General features: G+C 45.2%; 1 protein-coding gene across 4 annotated transcripts in view; it reads right to left on the bottom strand.

The window, feature by feature from the left end:
- POLN (DNA polymerase nu) overlaps positions 1-22,894 on the bottom strand; it is a 155,659-nt gene that overhangs the window by 9,393 nt on the left and 123,372 nt on the right. For 3 of the 4 annotated variants that reach the window (XM_049108583.1, XM_049108581.1, XM_025437376.3), the window contains 3 exons: positions 11,521-11,603; positions 5,522-5,653; positions 597-707 (listed from right to left, as the gene is read on the bottom strand). In XM_049108583.1, the coding sequence (XP_048964540.1) occupies positions 597-707; positions 5,522-5,653; positions 11,521-11,603 (326 nt within the window). The remainder of the gene's footprint in view (positions 1-596; positions 708-5,521; positions 5,654-11,520; positions 11,604-22,894) is intronic. The other variant, XM_049108582.1, reaches the window with a different exon arrangement.

The following is a 22,894-nucleotide window of genomic DNA, read 5'->3' as shown; positions in this document are numbered from 1 at the left end:
GTCCTCAGTTTCCAATCTATGACCTATGGGGTCACTGACAGGATGACACCTGACCACTGGGCTGCCTGGGGCCTTCCTGGAACAGCTCGTGGTACATGGAATGTGGAGCCTGTGATTATACTCTCCCTCTTCACCTCTGTGCTGTGGCTAGAGATTATGGAGAAGTCTTCACAATGAGGGGTGGACAACGTGCCATTACTCCTTCCACTGCCTGCTGCTGATGGCTGCATGACCTAGAAGGGCCTGCTGGGTCTGGCAGCCTTACTGCCAGGTCTTACTCTGCCAGACATGTGGGGCACAGCAGAGAGCCCGAGGCCAAGAGGCCAGGGACTAAGCCCTGCCCTAGTCCTGGCTACATCAACTCCTAAAGCCTCAGCTTCCTATTCGTAGAGCCAGGATAGTGGTGCTTGAGGGAAACATCATAAAGACCACCACGTGCTGAGCGCCAAGAGCTATTTCACTGGTGCTTCAGGCCTAACTGCCAGCGAGCCCAGGAATATCATCAGGATAATCTGCTGGGTGTCACTCAGCCCTGCAGCTGCTAAGAACCCAAGAAGCAAATGGACACAGCAGGCAGGGTAAAGGACTCTGTGTACCTTGCACCACGAAGTTCACCGCCTGCCGCTCTGCTTGTGCCCGGAGCTGCTGGTCTTGGTCATGGACCCTTGGCAGTGGTCTCCTCCTGCCCATGATGGATGCCACGTAGCCTGGGTCCCACATAGAAGAGGATATGAGGCAGGAATAACAGGCAGTGGGGTGCCCTGATGTTTCCATCCTCTGTGGACACAGCTTCCCTCTGGTTGGGCCCAGGGGCCCCAGCAGGACCCCCTCCTCACTGCAGCGCTGAGCTTTGCCCAGAGGCACCTTGGTCTGTCTCTGGGGCGAGTGGATTCTGTGGTGGGAAAGCTTGCCTGGTGGCTCTCCTTTCTGACTTCTGACAGAGGACGGGGAAGGTACTTTATAAAGGTTCTTAAAAGCCACCTGTGGAACTTGGGTACAGAAGTAATTCTGGACCATGAGGCATTTGGGATGGGGAGAAAGGCATTAATCCATATTCTACTTGAGGAGGCATTGATGGTCTATGCTAGGAGCCATATTCTCACACATGGGGGCAGATCCAAGTTTTGTGGGGCCTGAAGCTTCATAATTTTAAAGTTCTCTTTCTCTTTTTTTAAAGTAGGCTCCATGTTGGGGCACCTGGGTGGCTCAAATGGTGAAGCATCTGCCTTCAGCTCAGATCATGATCTCAGGGTCCTGGAATCAGTCCTGCATCAGGCTTCCTGCTCAGAGGAGTGTCTCTTTCTCCCTCTGCCCCTCTGACCTTCTTGTGCTCTCTCTCCCCTCTCTTCTCTCTCTCTCTCTCTCTGTCAAATAAATAAATAAAATCTTAAAGAAAAAAAAAGTAGGCTCCATGCCTAGCATGAACCTGACAGGGGGCTCGATCTCATGACCCTGAGATCATGATATTAGCCAAAACCAAGAGTTGGATGCTCAACAGACTGCTGCAAGGTCTTCCAGAAGAAAACAAGCAGAAACATGCTGTGTTCGTTGAGTATATTTCTGACAGTGAGGACCTGGGCTTTATTAGGTGTTGGTGAAATTAAATTCTCCACTCAGGATTTCACATGTTTGAGGATTGGAAGAATTTCCCACAAATGTTATAATTATCAAAATGACAATGTTTTGAGCACCCGTTGTATACCAGGCGGTAAGAGAAAGCCTAATAGTGACTGGCAGTGAGGACAGGGAGAGTCCATGCTTCTGCCTGAATATACTTCAGTCTCTGCCTCTTGGTGTGTCTAGTGATTTTGGGCTGGATGCTGGGTATTGTGTGTTTTATGTTGCTGAGCATTGGTTTAGAGTCTTTATTTCAAGAGTGTTTGTTGGACCCAAGTAATTGGCAGATCTGATGCTTTTGTTAGGGCAGGTTTAGAGTAGCCTTTAATTAGGGCTAGTTCAGACCTACTACTAGGGTGTGGTCCTTCTGGGGTCTCTCCTGACTGTCACAGATGTCCAATGAGGACTGTCCACTCTGGGAGTCAGAATGTGCACATGTCTAGCCCTGTACGGACTCTGGGATTGTCCCGCCTACTGCTCCATTCGGTGGAGCTCCGCCTCAGTGTGTGTGTCCTGGTGCTCAGACACAGAGGGAATCCTCTTAAGATGTGTGCAAAGCGCCCTCCACTCTGATACTCTGCCTCCCCAGTCATGAGGCCTGTCTCCTTAGCTTAGTGAGACCACCATCATTGGCTTGGTCTCCCCTCCTGCATGTGCTCCGGGGTGCTTGGAGGCTCTCAGGGATGAACCCAGTGTCTGAAAACAGCTGCTTCATCCATGCCCAGTTTTCTAGTTGTTTATTGTGGGAGGAGGGTCTGAGCTCAGGCCCAAAGTGGAAGCCCCTGGCTCCACACATTTCAAATCTTGCTTCTGCTCTACCCAGTGTTTGCAGGGCTGAGGTCAGAGTTCCTGATAACTCTGCGAGATGTCTCCCATCCCTCCCTTTCAAGTCACTATGCTCAGGAAGGGGGCCAGGGGATGGAAGGAATGCTTCTAGAAGTCATTCCTATGCCAGCATGGCCAGCATCCCTCAATCATTCAGGGAAAGAGTGATAAACCACAAAAATATCTGCACTGAAATCCAAATTAAATGAGTCACTGACTCGACTTCCCCTTAGCTGGATCCCAAACTGGCTGTGGTCACTCTGATGCCCCCTGGCATAGAAAGGAGGGGCTGGGGTGGAGGAGGCAGCCTCTCAGTCGATTGCAGTCAAAATGCCTTGCTTTTGCCAATTTTATAAAGGACCAGACGATATGCGCAGCTTGCAGGGCCTCCCCCCAGGGCCTTGGAAAGGACTCCGGACCTACCTATCATCAGCACCCTGATAGATCTACCTCGTGTGCCTGCTCCAGCCCCAGTAAGGTCAGGTATGCCCATGCGGAGAGCTGCCACCCACACCTGGGACCTGAGCCCTGCTCTAGCCAGCAGCTGATGCTGCCTCCTTGCTGTGTTCTCCATCCATCCCACCTCAGATGCTGGGCTGAGACCCTGACACTTCAGACTGCTCCCGGGGTACCGGCTCTGACTTTAGCTTCTCCTGCTAATCTATTTCCCATGCTCGAGGACCGATTTGTGCAAAAAAACCCCAGGCTCTTCCTGTGGCGTGGTGTGCCACACAGGGTGCAGGCCTGCTGGCCTTGTCTCTGGCCCTGTGCTTCCCCCAGCCACCTGCCCACCCCAGTGCTGCTCCAGGCTCTCCCGGCCTTTCACATGGTGGCCTAGAGGTCACCCCCAGTGAGGCTGGGGCTCATACTGCTCTCCAGGGACCTCCCTCTGCCACTCTCTGTACTGGCATCTTGTTGGCTTTTTTCACACTGAGAATCCCATCATTCTGATCCTGTCTGAATGTACTTGCTTACCCGGTCTTTCTGTCTGCTCTTGGATGGAATCACTGGCATCAACACAGTGCCTGAGCCTCAACAAATGTCTGTGGAAGATTTTAATGATCATTTGACGATTTCTTCAGTGTTTGCCCAGAAATGTAATAGCCAGGTTGCAGGGCATGCATACCTCGTGTGTGGCCCTTTGAGAGTTGAGTATGAGGTGGCAGGGAGGGTGCTGGCTTTGGGCCTAAGCTGCCTGGGGCAGGATCCTGGCCTGGTACTGCCTGTTAGCTGTGTGAATGTGAGAAGCTACTTAACTTCTTGGTGACTCATTTTCCTCATCTGTAAGATGGGTAAAGGGTACTACCCAGTTGTAGAACTGCAGTGAGGATTACATGAGTTACTTTATGGAAAGCCACTGAAATCGTGCCTGCACCTTCACAGTCCTCTGCCTATGGCAATCCTGACTCCATATACTCTCGTCAACACTGGGTTCTGTTGCTCTTCTGACATTTCAAAGTGGGCAGTATTTTATTTTCCCTTTGTTGAAGGTGCGGGTTGCAGCAGGTGGGGGCTCAGCCCCCAGGTCCAGGGAGCCTGTTAGATGCTTGCTGGGGATGGAAGCGGTTTGCTGGCTTTCTTTTGCAAGGGAGCTGGGCACTAAGTGTGTTCAGTGCCCACAGGGGCCCCATGTGGGGCTACTGCCTGGACACATGGTCAGGCCCAGGAGGAGCCTGTGGGAGGGCTGCCCAGGACTGCCAGTCCTCAGCAAGCCTGGCTCCTGAGGGACCCCAAGGGAGCACACCACAGCCATCAGGAGGGCTGGCCCACAGCTGTCCCTTCCATAAAGCCCGAGTGCCCCTCTGTACCTGTGGCTGGCTCCTTTCCCAAGGTCTGCTTCCTGAATTTCTGCTCCAGCTCATTTCTTTCCTTCCCACTTCTTCATTTCTCTGTGATGCTCTCTTCCAAATGTCTTGGGTTGAATACAACCAATTTATATTCACAAATTTCTTTCTTTCCTTTTAAAATCTACTTTTAAAGTATTCCATTTCTTCTACATGAAGTGTCAGTATGGAGATCCTCTCCCTGTCATTTATTTCTAAGATGTTTGTAATGTTCTTGTGACTTCTAATTCTAAGTCATTAAGGAGTGTGATACATTTTCAAGCAGGTGGACAGACGGATGGCCACACACTGAGGTATGAGCTACCTTTGCATCCCACTGTGGTCACATGACATGTTCTATTTGATAGTCTTTGAAATCTGTGACCAAATTGTGTTGAAATTTTGTAAACATACCATGTGCTTTTCATATGAGCATGTGTTCTCCACTTTTATTTATTTATTTTTTTTTTAATAAATTTTTATTTATTATGATAGTCTCACAGAGAGAGAGAGAGAGAGGCAGAGACACAGGCAGAGGGAGAAGCAGGCTCCATGCACCGGGAGCCCGACGTGGGATTCGATCCCGGGTCTCCAGGATCGCGCCCTGGGCCAAAGGCAGGCGCCAAACCGCTGCGCCACCCAGGGATCCCTGTTCTCCACTTTTAGGTGAAAGAGTTTCTCTCTCTGCTTATTGAGCAATTTCTTTCTTTCTTTCTTTCTTTCTTTCTTTCTTTCTTTCTTTCTTTCTTTCTTTCTTTCTTGAAAGATGGTATAAATTTGGTTAACTAGAAACAAGCCAAATTTATTTATGTATTTTTAAAGATTTTATTTATTTATTTATTTATTTATTTATTTATTTATTTATTATTCATGAGAGACACAGAGAGAGGCAGAGACACAGGCAGAGGGAGAAGCAGTCTCCATGCAGGGAGCCTGATGTGGGACTCGATCCTGGGCTGAAGCTGCCCAGGATCCTGCCCTGAGCTGAAGGTAGATGCTCAACCGCTGAGCCACCCAGGCATCCCCCATCGAGCATTTTCTGACTCTGAGATTGCCTCAAGCTGATCCTACTCTGGACCCTTCTCACACTGGAGCCTTTGGTCCCATTTCACGCTCACCCAGTCCCCTCCCACATGCCCGCCAGTCCCCTCCCACATGCAGGCCACCCCCAAAGAAGCAGGGGCCAGGAGACCAGGTATGTAGTCAGCAGGGAGGGGAAGAGGGGACTGCAAAGGTTTTGGCTGCATCTGGCTCACCTGTCTGGTGACACTGGGCAATGGTTGTTTGGACAAAGTCCTTGATTTTCTTGTACTTCTGCAAAAAACTCTCCAAAAACTGGGCAGCTTCCTGTACAGTAACCCCAAGGCACGCTGCAAGCCTCTCCTTCCCTGTGTGGACAGAAACGCTCAAGATCAGAGGCAAGCCCTGGTCACACCTGTGGGGACCAGGAGAGCAAGCTGCCAGGCAGTGGCCACCACACACAGCAGTGGACCCTCGGAAGGGCCCTTGGGAGACCCTATGAGTCCAGGTCCCGGGGCACCACCCGTCTCTTCTGATTGGTCAGGATGGTGTTGGTTTAGGCTTTCCAGCTGAGTGCTCAGTGCTGCTCGGCCTAGACTGGTGCCTGATAAACATGTATTTACTCAGTGATGTTGGCTGAGTGCCCGGCAAGTACTGCTTATAAAGTCGTGAGTGAGTAGCTCTACTGCCCCGTCCAGAGGGAGACCTGACCTGAGTGGAGGACATCAGGGAGAGGCACAGAGGAAAAGGGAAGGAAATATTCCATCACTAAATCATGAGAAAATGTACTTAGGAGCTCCCATCCTTGAAATTTTTATTTTGAGACAAACACTTCTGGTCCAGGCCACTATTTCTTTCCCAGAGGATGCAGGTATTCTTGTGAGACTGTTTACAGCAAGATCTGGTCAGGACAGAACCTCAGCTCCAGCACAGACTGCTGGGAGCAGGTGTTGAGGCCATGCTGACCTGGGTCACCCACTGGAAATTCTGTGTGGCCTTGGGGCAGTTTTGTGGCCTGCCGTCAGCCCCATTTCTTCACCTACAACTCACAAACACTAGTCCTTATCCCAGGAGCTGTTAAGGGGACATGTCTGAAGGAGCAGGATGGATGGGGCTCACAGATCCAATCTTCTCTGTGGCCAGGCCACTCTAGCCCTGGGCAGCTGATGCTTTCAGTGGTCGCACATCTTGGGGAAGCAAAGGGGCAGATGTCTGCTTCCACCGCTCGGCTAGGGAGAATGGGAAAGGCTGCAGTGGTGCCCTGTGCTCCCCAAAATCTCTCACAGCAGAGAGAGCTTGTGGAGCATCTGTCCTTGCTCTTGCCAAGCTTGCCTGACTGTCCCATGTCATTTGGACAGAAACAAACAAACAAAAAAACTCAATTTTCCCTATTAGGGCTTAATTAAGACCATGTGATAGCTTCATGAATATATTACACTGAAATAATCCATCTCTAATTCCTTCTTTCTGTGACTTTCTGATCAGTGCCCCTCTGCTACATCACTCTGGTGCAAAACTCCATCAGCTTTCAGAAAGGAATTGGATGATGGCTGGACACCTCCAGCAGGTCTGGCTCGCGGGAACCTGAGTCTCCTCAGCTAAATCCTTTCTCACATCTAATCTACTATTAATCCTCGTCAGTGAATTTTTTATTTCTGACATTGTAATTTTCAGTTTTAGGATTTCCATTTGGTTCTTTTTATTTTCTGAGATTTCCTATTTTCTTTTCATTCTTTATGAGCATGCCTTCCTTTACATCCTTCAGCTCAGTTATAACAGTGGCTTTAAAATCCTTGTCTGCTAATTTCAACATCTGGGTCATCTCAGGATTTGCTTCTGTGATGGCCTTTTCTTTTGAGTATAGATCAAATTATCCTGTTTCTTCATATGTTCAGTCATTTTGGATTAAATACTGGATGTTGTGAATGAAATGTGGTAGACACTTTGAATTCTATTATGTTTTGTTCTGGATTATTAACCTTTTTTTAAAGGAGGCAGCTAATGTGGCCAACATCAAACTTTGAACTTTGTTGCTTTGCAGTGGGAAGCAGCTGAAATCTCAGATCAGTCCATTTCACTTTGGCTGGGCTATTTGAAGTCTGCCCTACTTCGGCATCGTTAGGGGTCAGCCAGAGGTTTGCGCCGAGTTCATACCCAGAATTTGGGATTCTTGAGCTTCTTTGGCTCTCTTTTTTTCTGAGATTTCTCCCTCACTTTCCAGATTCTCTGGTTGCTTCAAAGTATGTCCTCTGTTTCTTCAAGCAAGTAAGACTATGGACTTCTGTTGGTGTTTTGGCTGCTCATAACACAGGCTGAGGACTGTCTCTGGGTGAAGAGCTATAAAAAAGGGGAACTCACCCTGAACCATTCCTCCCTAAGGTCACTTTTTAGTACCTTTAGGTAGTACTTTTTCCCTAATTTATAGTTGATACATGTGCTGGGACCTGCTTGGCCATTACAGAAGTCACACTTCTCCTTCTCAGTATGTATGGCTGAGAAATCATTCCTTTATTAGGTAGAGATGCTAGGATATCTGAAGAGCAGAGAGGTTGAGGTCCTGTGAAGAAGCCTGTTTACCAGAGGCTGAAAAAATGCAGCAACCACAAGGAAAATGACAGAGACTGGGAAAGAGATAGAGAGTCCAGTCAGTTCTCTGGATTCCTGCTCCGGTGCCCTTCCAGTGGGCCTGTCACACTCAGAGGCCCCCCAAGCAGGATGGCCTTGGGTTCCACTAGCCCCTTCCACACAACTCTCCTCCGTGCTTTGGTTCACGTGATCACGTTTCTCCCATGTGAGTCGTAATTGCCCACAGGCTTGTCCCCCTGAGAGTACCCCTGACAGTGAGAGCCCCCTTGGTGGAAGCACAAGTCACTCCTCATCTCTGAAATCCTACGAGAACACACAATGTGTTTTCCCACAGATGGCTAATTACATCGTGTGTGAGCATGCGCTACATCTTTAGGAAGACAATCTTCACTCCCTTTTCTCCAAGCGCTCTCTCAGCATATTTGCTAATAGTCTCTCCTCTGGTCTGTAGCCCTAGGCCTTGTGAGTGCTTGGCACATAGTGGGCCTCCAGCGGTGCTGGCTGGTCTAACTGGAGCAGACGTGACTACCTCTATGTGTCTTTCAGAACTGCTTGGACAGCCTGCCCAGCCTATCTCAGCCCCACTTGGCACTAGTAACTCTGTGGCATGTGCATGAGATACTCTATGTTGTCCTCCTGGCCCATGCAATTCCTGTGATGGATGTCAGCCCGTGGGAGCAAGCACAGCACCATCCCCAAGGCCCCCTGTGCCCACACTTGGGCACACACTTGGGGATGTCTGCTGATCAAATGTGACTGGATATAGAGGCAAACTTAAACGCTGGACGACTTGAGGAGAATCAGAGGTTGAATGGACTTTAGGAGCAGGGAGAGCTCAGAGCAAGACCATCAGGAGAGGCTTCCTGGAGGCAGTGAGTCCTGATGGGCTCAGAGGGACCATTGGCAGGACTGGGCTAGGGTGCAGTTAGTTGGCAAGTGGCTGAAGGAGGGGTAGTGAGCTCATGGGTCATCCCTTTGGGTGAGGCTCCCGGGGAACAGCTGCTCTGTGGTCACCACGATTCTGGCAGGGACCACCCCACCCCTGGCAGAGTCTGGGGGAGGTGTGGGGATCAGGCTGTTCCACCCTCAGACCACTGGAGGCCCGCACAGATGTGAAGTCTCTCTTGAGCACCTTCTCTGCTCATATCACTGTTCTAATTCTCCTTGCCTGTCTCTCACTGATGACAGCCTCATGCTGATGGCGCCAACCTAGGCAATGCCGCTGCCATGTGTCCCTAGCATTCAAAGCAGCAGCTTCCAGACCCTCAGTGGTACCTTTCATGCAGCCCTTGAAAGCCAGCTGGTAGGAAGCATATGTGCTGCATTTCCAGAGGGTTCCCAGCAGCCCAAGAGACCCAACAGGCTCGCCTGGCAAGACTCTGGCCTCACACGTGGGGAGGATGGCACAGCCGTGTGCTGATGCCAGCAGATGCTCAGGAATCTGCTGTCAAGCAGGCCGGTGACAACAGGAACAGCAGAAATGGAGGCTTGGGGTGGGAACCCTGTCACCGTCAGGGCTAAAAGCAGCCAAATTACTCTTTTCACTAACATCATGGCTAATGACTCACTGCTTATTTACAAAGTGGAGCTCTTTATAAAGTGCATCCTCCAGAAGGTGCCAAACCAGCAGAAGTGAAGACTGCTTTTGGGTGCATCCTGCCGTCTGTGCAAGGCTGCACTGATGGCTCTGCACACTCCCACCCATCCCTCTCTCCCAGCTGGATCCAAGGTGGTGGCCCCACTACTGCACACAATGCTGGTCCCGTAGCACTATGTACTGGTGTGCACTGAACCAAGGGGCACCCAGGGTGCCAGCCACCACCCCAACAAGCCTACCTTCTCACTGACAAATATGTGACTGGGGCAAAGGGGGTGGAGGGCTCTGTGGAAGGTCACAGGTCCAGGAGGGGGGAAGAGTTAGGACTCTAGCCAGGCTACCTGCCAGGGAAGCGGGGTAACACTCTTCCCGCAGAGCCAAAGCTAACAGTATGTCTATGACATATGGCTCAAGGAGGCAAAGCACCAAAATCTAATATAACTTGGTGGAATGCTGCGTCTCTCTTGGCCCCCACCCCCGACAGTAGCCCGGGAAGTTTCAGAAGCACACAGAGAGAGGCCAAGAGGAGGAGACAGACCAAGCAAATCTGAATCATCCTGCTATCACCACTGAGTTCAATTTTTTCAAAGTTTTTTAGCCTGTTTCTGTGTACACAAAATGTTTTCACAAGTAGAGTCAGATAACTACCCAGTTTGCTAATTGGTTCGGTATTTATTATGAGCCTGCTGTGTGCCTGGCCATGGGCATAGCTGGCAGAGCTCCTGCTTCATGGGGCTCCTGGGGCTGGGAGCATGGGTGGCACTCTGGAGGAAGCGAGCCATGGAAGGTGTGCTGCGTGCTGCACAGGGCTGGGGGCCCCAAGCCTGGACAGCGGTGTGTGACTGATGGACTCTTAAGCGGCTTCCAAGGTCCTGCCTCCTGGTCTTCATGCTCCTCACGGAACCCCCTCCCCTGGAGTGTGGGTCATGGAGGTATTGACCTGGGATGGTGTATATAAGTGTGTAGCACCATCTCGCTGGCTCCCAAGAATGAAGCCACTGTGTGGTAAGCTCTGCCTATGTTGCGGGACCCATGTGGCAAGACCTGAGGGCTGCTGATGTGCCCCCCAGTGGAGCTGCAGGTGAGACCACAGAGACCCACAAACAGAATGACCACGAATGTGTGATCTGGAAATGGATCTCTGATACAGTGGTCAGGGACGGCTAAGAGAGGGAGCTCTGTGGATGTGGGGGTGTGCAGCAGAGAGAGTGACTACAGGGCCTAGGCTGGGAGCCAGGCTGGCCAGCAGGAGGCACGTTCCAGACCCATCATATGCAAGTCTCTCACGTCCCAGCACATGGTCACACTGCAGAAGTACAAGGTGGCTCTTGCATATAATCGACTATACATCTGCCTGGACTTTCCTGCCCTGAAAGCTCATCCCCTTTTGCTGCCTTTCCTTGAGTGGCAGGGAAACAAATTCTCCTCTCAGTGTTCTTGCACGTGCTGTGCTGCTCAAACAGGACTGACCCAAAGGAAAGGCAGTCCATGCAGGCCAGTGGACAGCCAGATGTGCCCTTCCTTCCAGAGGTGCTGGCTGGCCCACGGCCCCTTCTGACACTCTCCCTTGCTATCCTGAGGGGACACGAGGCCTCGCTGGCTCAGCATGATGTAGAGGGAGAAAAGAGTTTCCATAGAATTTAATGAGCCACGTCAGGAAAAGGGGGGGGGGGAGGGTGACAAGGACACTCTGCCTTGTGTCCTGGGTTAGGATGAAGTCCCCTTGAGCATCTCAAGGACAGAAATGGTCCCCAACACAGCCATGTGAGGTTGGGGCCAGGTGTGAGCCCTGCATGCCCCCCAGCTGGGCAATCTTGGTCTACGTTCACTCCTGTGCTTATTATCTCAGCTGGCCAGATGCTGAGGGAGTTAATAGCCTTGAGGGGTCTGGCTGGTATCTGGTGCATCACAGATGTCATTGGTGTTTTGTAAATGACACTTGGGAACTCACAGAGTGAGCTCCAAGGGGCAAGAATGATCTCTTTAGGGCAGACGACAAGGGCCACTTCCAGGTGGCCTACAGGTGACACCCAAGACTGGTCCGCAGCCTACCTGCTCCGTAGACCACGGAGTACACCACCTTCTTGGTCTGCTCTCTGTCTGCATATGTCACACATTCTGGGGGAATGTCCTTCCTGTGTGGAGAGATGGCATGTGGTCAGGCATATCAGCATCGTGCCTGCAGAGGAGGCCATGTGAGTTCAAGCAGCATGCCACCCACCACGGCTCTTAACCATTTCAAACCTGTCCATAGGGAGGGGGGGGACATTCAGCACCTGCAGATCTGGCTCAGCATGGGCTCTCCACATGGATGCTAATGCTGTGGCTGAGCAGGTGCAAGCTGGGCATATTCCTGAGCATCAAACACAAAAAGGATTTTCACCAAAGGGGTACCAAACAGAACTTGAGGAGAGCCTGCTCCCAGTGCAGGGCACCTGGGCCTAGGAGCCCAGTGGACTCCACACTGGGCTGTGTAGGATAGTTGGGCAGCCTCGGCCTTCCTTGCAGATATGGTTGGGCTGGTGGGTGAGCCAGTCTTAAGCCTACAGCACTCAGACAAAATAAAGATCAACTCAACACCTGACCAGCATGTGAACTGCCACAGTCTGCAGAGGGTAAAGCTGAGCTGTTTGAGTAGCTCCAGGTGCCCACCTCCCTGCACAGCTATGTGCCTCAGGTGGACCAGGTGTCTCTGACAGAGTAGGCATTTCAGATGCATGAGGACGGAAATAGAAAAGGGAATCTGTCCCCATCTTTGTGGGTCAGCTCTGCTCTGGGCCGTTGGCAGCGCTGCCTTATCCTTCCCTTCCAGCTGGCACTGGGCCTAGACACCAGCCCCGCAGAAGAGCCTGGGGTCTTCTCCAGTCTTTTCTGAGTGTGTGAGCTTCCTCGGGCATGCATGTGGCTCTCTAAATTTCCTGGTGTGCACAGGCAGCTTTGAGTGCCCAGGAAGTTCTTCTTCTTCTTCTTTTTTTTTTTCCTTTTGAGATATGTTTATTTATTCTAGAGGGAGGGGAGGGGGACAGGACAAGTGGGAAGGGCAGAGGTAGAGGCAAAGTCTCCAGCAGACTCTCCGCTGAGCGTGGAGCTTCACGTGGGGCTCCAGCCCACGACTCTGAGATCACACTTGAGCTGAAACCAAGTGGGACATTTCACCCACTGCCCTGCCTAGGTGCCCCCCACCCCAGCAGTTTTTCCCAATTGCTCCTCCCAAACCTCCCTATTATCTTGCCCTGTGGCTGTTTAAGTTACATGTTTTCTAACAATGCCCCCACTTGTCTGCCCCAAGTGAGTTCTGAGGTAGAAGAAACAATGCATGTTGTCAGGCCCTGGGGCAGCCCCCAGACAGCTTAGACTAAATGTGGATCTCTGAACAAGGTCTGCTCACTCTCTGTGGAACCAGGCACCTGGGCCCCAAAGGGAGGTGGAGGTGTGCAAATGCCACAAAGCACTCCCACCATCTGTAGTTGCTTTTTCTTGATTCAGCATTTCCTTAGTTGCTATAAACTGTTGACTGTTTTCCAGAGTTCTGACAAAGCTGGTTCTGACAGTTTTTGCTTGATTTTTTGGTGTTTCTGTTGGGGGGACAGACCCTCAGAGACGCCAACTTTCCCATGTTCACTGGCCTTCTGGAGTGCACAAATTTTTACCACGTGATCTAAGTACCAATGCATTCTTGTGCTTTTCCCACTGTACCAAGATATTTTGCCCACTTGTTTATCTCACTCTTGAACTTGGTATCATTAACAGCTCTATTTAGATGAGAAGCAAAAAGCCAACATGCATTCATGCTCAGAACAAATATGTGTCCACTCCTAGGTCACTGTCCACCCTCCCTCCCTTTATTTGGGAAAGCCTACAGGTGCTCCCAGCCTGCTCAGGAAAGACACTGCTGGAAAACTTGCTAGGACTGGCTTTCCCTGCTTCTTGCCCAGCCATCCGTGACAAGGACTCAGACCCTCCAGTGGCAGCTGTAGGGAGGGAAGGACCAAGCACTTTAGAGCCAGGCCCTGCAACCAAGCACGTAGGTGACCTCTCCTTAGTGCTGTCAGGCCAGGAGTTGTATGATGAAACATTAAATTCTCCCAGAACCTGCTTCTTCCCAAAGTGTGACAAGATCCAAACAGTATAATCAATACATAGATATTATAGATGTATATCAAAACCACGCTCTCATAGTAGAGAATATATTTTCTTCCTGAACACATACAGCATATTCATAATAACCCATCATACATTAGGGCACCAGAAAATATCAAAAGATTGCACTGAGCAAAAATATTAAAATAACATTTTGATCACAGTGCAAGAAAACTAAAAAAATTAAAACCAAAGCCCTCTTTTCTCCCAAACCAAACCCAATCCCATCTACCTAGAATAAAACAAAAAACACTTCTTTCAGATTTGGGGTGAAGAAAAATACAAATTATATAGCTTTCTGGGGCACCTGGGTGGCTCCGTCGGTGAAGCATCTGCCTTCGGCTCAGGTTGTGATCTCAGGGTCCTGGGATGGAGTCCCGTGTGAGGCTCCCTGCTCAGGGGGGAGTCTACTTCCCTCTGCTTCTGTTCTCTCTGTCCATTTGCACTCTCTCTCTCAACAAATACAATCTTTTAAAAAAATTATATAACTTCTAATGAATACATTGTATGTCAGATGCAGTAGATTACATTTAAAACAGTGAGGAAATTTCATAGCCCTGAACACTTGGTATTGAATAAATACCAATAAATACCAATAAATACAATAAATTAAATGAAAGAATAAACGTACAGTTGGCCTTTGAACGACACAGGGGTTGGGGTGCTGATTCCCTGCACAGTCGAAAATCCATGTATAACTTTTGACTTCCCCAAAACTTAACTACTAATAGCCCCCCGTTGACTGGAGACCTCACTGATGACATAAACAGTCAGTTAACACATGTTCTGTGTGTTACATGTATCATATACTGCATTTTTACAATAGAGTAAGTCATGGAAAAGAAAATGTTAAGAAAATCGTAAAGAAGAGAAAATACATCTACAGTACTGTCCTGAAGCAAAAAAAGTCCTTATTTATTTAATTTCTTAAAAATATTTTATTTATGGGGCACTCGGGTGGCTCAGTGGTTGAGCATCTGCCTTTGGTTCAGGGTGTGATCCCGGGGTCCTGGGATTGAGTCCTGCATAGGGCTTCCTGCAGGGAGCCTGCTTCTTCCTCTGCCTATATCTCTGCTTCTCTCTCATGTCTCTTATGAATAAATAAAATCTTAAAAAAGGTAAATATATTTATTTACAAATAAATAAAATCTTAAAAATTTTTTTTATTAATTTACTTTACAGAGAAAGAGAGCACAAGCAGGGGGAGCTACAGGCAGAGGGAGAGGGCAAAGCAGGCTCCCCGTAGAGCAAGGAGCCCGATGCAGTGTTTGATACCAGGACCCTGAGATCATGACCTGAACTGAAGACACACATCCAACCAACTGAGCAAGCCAGGTGCCCCAAAGTCCTCATTTAAATGAACCCATGCAGTTCATACCTATGTTGTTCAAGAGCCAACTGTATATGAACTAAGTTTTCAACTTAAAAAACAATAAAAAGAACAACAAATCAAAGAACACACAGGAGAGAAATAATAAAGTTAGAATAAAGATAGGAACAGAAATTGATGAAGTAGAGAACAGCAAAACACTAGACCAAATTAATAAATAAAAATCCTGGTTACTGTAAAAAATAAAATAGATAAACCATTAGCTGGTATAATCAAAAGGGAACAAGCACAGATATACAAAATAAGAAACAATAAGGGAAGGTAACTACAGATATGCAAGAAATTTAAAAAATCTTAAGTTATTTTGCAGAACTCTATGCAAATAAATTAAAAAACTTAGGTGACATGGACGTTTCTTAAGAAAATACAGTTATAAAAATTTGCTCTAGTAGAGATCAAAGTTAGGCCACAGAGGAATGTCCAAAGAAGAAACAGAGAAAATTATTAAGGAACTACCCCACAAAGTCCTCCAGACCCAGATGGTTTCAAAGGGGAATTTTATCAAACAGAAAATGAAGAAAAATGTATTTTATTAAGTATGTATAACAGTTATACCAAAACATGATAGAGTTTATTTTATTTTTTAGAAAGATTTTTATTTATTTATTTGACAGAGAGAGCATAAGCAGGGGGAGTGAGTGGGAGAGAGAAGCAGGCTTCCCGCTGAGCAGGGAGCCTGATGCGGAGCTTGATCCCAGGACCCTGGGATCATGACCTGAGCTGAAGGCAGACACTTAACCAACTGAGCCACCCAGGCACCCCAATAGGGAGTTTAATGAAGGAAAATCACAGACCCTACCTCCTATGAATATTGATTGATGTAATAATCTAAAATAGAATATTGGCAAATGGAGTCCAACCCTATAATAAGAAAATAGTACCCATGGCCAAGCAGAGTTTATACTAGGAAAGCAAGGTTGGTTCAATGTTAGGATAGCTATTAATATAATGCATCACATTAATGGAACTAAGGAGCAAATTATGTGATTGTCTATATAGTTGTTGAAAAAATCCTATGACAAAATTCAATACCTACTCCTAATAAAAACTCTTGGGAAAATAGGAGTAGCTGGATACTTCCTTAAAATTATAAAATACACACCCCAATCCTAAAGTTGGCATCCTACTATATGGAGAAACACCAGAAGCACTCTTACTAAGGTCAGAAGCAAGGCAAGGGTGCTCACTACCTCCAATACTATTTAACCTTGTTCTGGAACTATTAGCTATATCATCAGAGTCATAAGAATTGAAAAATATGAAGAAAACTATCTCTAGTTGCAGATGACAAGGTAGTATTCTGGAAATCCCTAGAAAAACAATGATAAAATAATTCATAAAGTAGCAAGAAATAAAATTAGCATAGCAAGGCAATAGACCATGTATGGCAATAACATGAATGAACATACAATGGAAGAAAGGACTTCATTTACAACTTCAGTGAAAATGACAAAATACTTAGGAATAAACAAGAAATGTGTCAAACCTATATGAAAAATCTTTAAAACCTCCTGAAAGACACAAAAGTGGACTTGACTGAATGCAAAGGCATCCCTTGTTCTTGACTGAGATATTTCAATATCATCAAGATATCAGCTCTCCTTACAGTAATTTATGTATTTAATGTGATCTCAATAAAAATACCAAGAAGTGTTTCCATGGGACTAGATGCTGGTGTTCACATGGTGTATAAAGGCTTGGAAACAGAAGAACTCTGGGCGGGGGGAGGGGCTGGGCCACCCAGACATTAAAACAGGCAGCAAGCCCTGAACAGTGCAGTGGTGTGGTGCAAGCAAGAGAAGAGCCAGAGCACCTGAGTAGAACAGACACCTCAGGGGCAGATTCAATGACATGCAGAAATCCCGTGGAATAAAGATGGGCTTCCTGGTAGATGGTTCTGGGACATCTGGAGAGCCGTTTGGAGAAGGGGACCAGAAAACCTGACAAGCTCCTCTGTAACCAAATCTAGATGCAGTGAGGGGAAGGGTTGATGGATCACCTCCCCTACCACCACTACCACCCAAAACCCCACGTCTTTAGTGTGGCGTAAGATACCATAAGCAAAGTCAAAAGACAAACAAACAAGGAGAAAATATTCATAACATGTATCAGAGATGAAGGGCTAACACCCTAACGAAGACAAAATATTCCTACAAAAGAAAGATGAAAATGGCTGAGAGGCACAAGGCAAGCTCAGTGTGTGATTTCCACTGGCCACAGTGGGGCAGGGCCTCTGGTTCCTGATACCTTAGAGGGATTCTGCTTTTGCATCTGCTTGTTGGGTAGTTAGTTCACTCCCACCCCACCCCAGAAGCCCAGGTCCGCTGACCCTTCCGGATGCAGAAGTGTCTGAAGTGGCTTAACACAAAGTACGATGACTGGTTCGGGACATAGGTTAAGGGTTTACCTGTGAGTGGAGGATGCTGTGGCTGGCAGAGAGGGCCAGGTCTCCTGTTTTCTTTTATTGGCTTCTAAAAATTAATTTTATTCACGTATAATTAACACGTGATAAATTGCACCCATTTTAAGTGCACAGTCCAATGAAATTTCAAAAATGGATACACCTGTATAACCACAAACACAATCAGGATACAGAACATTCCTCTTATTCCAAATGTTCCTTCATGCCCCTCTGAAGTCAAACCACCCCAAATTCTGCAGCCCCAGGGAGGTGCAGATCCTTACTGCCACTGTAGGTTAGATTTGCCTTATATCTTATATAAATGGAAGCATATGGTACATACTCTTGTGTCTGGCTACTTTCACTTAGCTTAATATAGTTAAAAATTTTTTATTATTCAAGTATAGTTGACATACAATGTTATGGTAGTTTTAGGTGTGCAACATAGCAATTCAAAAATCCTATACATTACACAGTGTCCACCACCATAAGTGCAGTCCCCATCTGTCACCAATGTTATTACAGTATCATTGATTATATTCCCTGTGCTGTACTTTTCATCCAGTGACTAATTTATTTTATAACTTGAGGCTGGTGCCTCTCAATCCCATTCACCTATTTCAGCCATTCCCCCATTCACATCCCATCAGGCTACCACCACTTTATTTTCTGTACTTATGAGTCTGTTTCTAGTTTTTTCTTTGCTCATTTTTTTTTTTTAGATTCTACATATAAGTGAAATCAGGTGGTATTTGTCTTTGTCTTTTTTTTTTTTTGACTTATTTTACTTAATACCTTCTGGGTCCATCTGTGTTGTCACAAATAACAAAATCTCATTCTTTTTTTATGGTTGAGTAATACTCCATTATAAATATATATATATATATATATATATATATATATATATATATATATATATATATATCTTCTACACCACATCGTATTCATTCATCCATCAATGGACACTTCTGGTGCTTCCATATCTTTGCTATTGTAAATAATGCTGCACTGAACACAGGGGTGCATTGTCTTCAAATTAGTCTTTTCCTCTTGTTTTGGTAAATACCCAGTAGTAGGATGACCATATGATATTCCTATTTTTTTATTTTTTGAGGAACCTCAATACTGTTTTCCACAGTGGCTGCACCAACTTACATTTCCACCAACAGTGTTCAAGGGTTCTTTTTTCTCCACATCCTCACCAACACCTGTTGTTACTTATCTTTTTGATTCTAGCCATTCTGACAGGTGTGAGGTGATATTTCATTGTGGTTTTGACTCGTATTTCCCTGATGACGAGTGATGTCAAGCATCTATGTGTGTGTCTCTTGGCCATCTGTATGTCTTCTTTGGAAAAATGTCTATTCAAGATCCTCTGCCTACTTAAAAAATTGGATTGTTATTTTTTGGTATTGAGTTGTGTAAGTTCCTTTTATGATGTGCATGGTAACCTAACCCCTTATCAGATATATCATTTGCAAATATTTTCTCCCATTCAGTAGGTTGCCCTTTTATTTTGTTGATGGTTTCCTTTCCTGTGCAAAGGCTTTTTATTTTGATGTAGTCCCAATAGTTTATTTTTGCTTTTATTTCCCTGAGATGCCTCAGGAAACATCTCCATAAATGTGTTGCTTAGGCTAATGTCCAAGAGATTACTGCCTGTGTTTTCTTTTAGGGGTTTTGTGGTGTTAGGTCTCACATTTAGGTCTTCAATCCATTTTGAATTTATGTTTGTGTATGGTGTAGTAAAGTGGTCCAGTTTCATTCTTCTGCATGTGGCTGTCCAGTTTTCCCAACATCATTTGTTGAAGAGACTGTCTTTTTCCCATTGCATATTCTTGTTTGCTTTGTCATAGGTTAATCAACCATATAAATGAGCATTTATTTCTGGGCTCTTTATCCTGTTCCACTGATCGATGTGTCTATTTTTGTGCCAGTTAGCACAATATCTTTGAGACTTACATTGCTATGTATGTCCTTTGTTCATTTCTTTTCCTTGCTGATCGTTTTCCATTGACACAATTTGCAAATTGATCCTTTGTTGATAGACATGAATTTTTCTGTTATGACTACTGTGATTACAGCTAGTAGGAATTTTGACACAAGTCTTTGTTTACATGTGTATGTGTATGTCTCTTGGGTAAATACCTAAGAGTGGAATTGCTGGCTTGTATGCTAAATGTGTGTTTACCTTATAAGAAAAGGATTATTTTTTTCCCCAAATGACTTACAGTTTTACACTCCCAACTGCAATATATGAGAGTTGTAGTTTCTCCAAACCATTGTCAACAGTGATTATTAATCTTTTTAGTTTTAGCCATTCTTGTGAGTATGGAGAGGTATCTAATTGTGGTTGTAATTTGCATTTCCATAACTAGTGATACTGAACATATTTTCATGTGCTTATTGGCATTTATGAAGTATCTGCTAAATCTTTTGAGGGTTACTTGTCTTCCTATCACTGAGTTGTAAGAGTTTTGTATGCATTTGGACAGTCATCTGTTGTCAGAGATGTGTATTGTGAATATTTTCTTCCAGTCTGTTGCTTGCTTTTTCATTGTCTACTGGTATTGTTCTAGAGCAAGTATGTTAAATTTCAATGTAGCTCAATTTATCAATTTTCCAATGAAGTGGCTGATACTTCTGGAACTGGAGGGTATTGTGCTGAGTAAAATACGTCAATTGGAGAAGCACAAACATTATATGGTCTCATCCATTTAGGGAATATAAAAAATAGTGAAAGGGAATAAAGGGGAAAGGAGAAAAAATGAGTGAGAAATATCAGAAAGGGAGACAGAACGTGAGAGACTCATAACTCTGGGAAACGAACAAGGGGTGGTAGAAAGGGAGGTGGGCGGGGGGTGGGGGTGACTGGGTGACGGGCACTGAGGGGGGCACTTGATGGAATGAGCACTGGGTGTTATTCTATATTGGCAAATTGAACACCAATAAAAAAAAAATCTTTGCCCCATAGATGAAAGGATTTTTTTCTCTTATATATTCTTCTAGAACGTTTATAGTTTGAAATTTTATCTTTAGGTCTATGATCCATTTTGAGTTAATCTGTGTATATGGTGTGAGGTAAGAATCAAACCTTATTTTTTCTAAGTGGATATCCAGCTGCTCCAGCATCATTGGAAAGATTATTCTTTACCCCACCAAATTATGTTAGCATCTCTATTGAAGGTGAGTTAATCATATATGTGAGGGTCTGTTTCTGGACTTTTTTTTTTTTTATTTACGATAGTCACACACACACAGAGAGAGAGAGAGAGAGAGAGAGAGAGAGAGAGGTGGGGGCAGAGACATAGGCAGAGGGAGAAGCAGGCTCCATGCACCGGGAGCCCGACGTAGGACTCGATCCCGGGTCTCCAGGATCGCGCCCTGAGCCAAAGGCAGGCGCTAAACCGCTGCGCCACCCAGGGATCCCTGTTTCTGGACTTTTAATGATGTATGTATCTACCCTTATACTAATAATGCACTGTTTTGATTACTGTAGCTTTATAGCAAGTTCTGAAATCAGGTAAAACTCAAAATTTGTTCTTCCTTTTCAAAATAAACTGCTTTTTGGATGATATTGTAATTGTATTGTTTTACCTTAAAAATTTTCAGTTGTTTATTGTTACTATATATAAATACCATAGATTCATATATATTAACTTTGTTTCCTATGTCTTTGCTAAATATTCTTGTTGGTTCTAGTAGCATCTTTTGTAAGTCTCTTAGGATATTCTGTGTATACTATGATGCTGTCTGCAAAGAAAGCTTTTTTCCAAACCTCATCCCCTTTATTATTGTCTTTTTATGTTTTATTGCACTGGCTAGAACCTCCAGCACAATGTTGAATAGAAGTTGTTGGACTGGACATTCTTGCTTTGTTTCCTTGGAAAAATAACTGAGTTTTTCACAATTAACTAAGATGTTAGCTATAGGTTTTTCATCTATGCCATTTTATCATGTTGAGGAAATCTTCTGGCTCACTAAAACTTTTTATATTTTTATAATAAGTATCTCTCAAATTTTGTCAAATCCCTTTCTGCATCTATTGAGATAATTACATGGTTTTTCTCTATTTTCTTAATATCATTAATTACATTGATTATTTTTTGTTAAACTAATGTTGTTAATCTAAAGTAACTGGTGTTAAACCAACAGTGCATTCCTTGGATAAACTCCAACTGGTCATGGAATATTGTCCTTTTTCTACATTGTTAGGTTTGATTTGCTAATATTGTGAAGGATTTTTGCATCTATGATCATGAGGTCTATTGGTCTGCAATTTTCTCTTTGTGCAATCTCTTTGTTTAGTATCAAGATAATTCTGGCCTCAAAAAGACTGGAAAATATTCACTCTTCTTATCTTTTCTGAAAGTATTTATAAAGGATGGAATTACTTTCTTAAATGTTTGATAGAGTTTCTAGTGAAGTCATATAGCACTGGGAAGGTTTTTATTACAAATTCAACTTTTTTAATAGATAAAAAGCTTTCAAGTTGTTCCATATTTTATCAGTTTTGGTAATTCGTGTCTTTCAAGAAATTTGAGTTATCAAACTTATGGACATAAGGTTGTTAATTACGTTTCCCTATTATTCTTTTAGTATCTGTAGAGTTCTTGCTAGTGTGCACCTTTTCATTCCTGATATTGCTGCACCCCTGCCCCCTCCAGTCTCCCTGATAGCGATTTATCAGTTTTATTCATCTTTTCAAAAATCCTGCGTGGGTTTCATTGATTTTCTCTATTTTTCTGTTTTCTAGTACATTGATTTCTACACCTCCTATCTTCCTTCTACTAAGGATTGAAGTTGCTTTTATTTTTCTAGCCTCTTAGGATGAAGCTTAAAGCTTTGATAATTTATTGTAGACTTTTCTTGTTTCCTAACATAAGCATCTAATGCCACAAATCTCTGAGTACTTCTTCAGTTGCATCCTATAATTTCAGACATGTGTGTGACTTGCACACTGCAAACTACATGCATTGCTGAGAGGAATTAAGGAAGACCTACATAATGGAGAGACATACACTGTGGTCATAGATGAGAAGATATGGTTATCGGCCTCAAAATATTTTCTTTTTTTAAGTTAAAAAACTTAAAAAAAACTTTTTTAGTGATCTCCACACCTAATGTGGGGCTTGGACTCACAACCCCAAGACTGAGGGTCATGTGATCCACCAACTGAGCCAGGCACCCTCAGCTTAAATATTTTCTAATATCTCTTGTGACTTTTTTCTTTGACCCATGTGTTTAGAAATACATCCTTCATTTTCCAAATATTTGGAAATTTCCCACATATACTTTTTGTTCTTAATTCTACAGATTCACTATGATTTCAGTTCTTCTAACTCTATTGAGACTCATATCTTGATGAGTGCTTTCTGGTGTACTTAGAACCATATTCTGTGGTCGCTGCTGAATAACATTACCCACCTCCTACCTCTCTCCCTGTACTTGTTCTCGTCAATTGTTGAGAAAGCAATGCTCAAATCTCCAGCTCT

The sequence above is a fragment of the Canis lupus genome, chromosome 3 (assembly GCF_003254725.2).
Source record: "Canis lupus dingo isolate Sandy chromosome 3, ASM325472v2, whole genome shotgun sequence".
Lineage (NCBI taxonomy): Eukaryota > Metazoa > Chordata > Mammalia > Carnivora > Canidae > Canis > Canis lupus.
The sequence above is the reverse complement of the archived record's forward strand: the minus strand, read 5'-3'. Positions and strand labels throughout refer to the sequence as shown.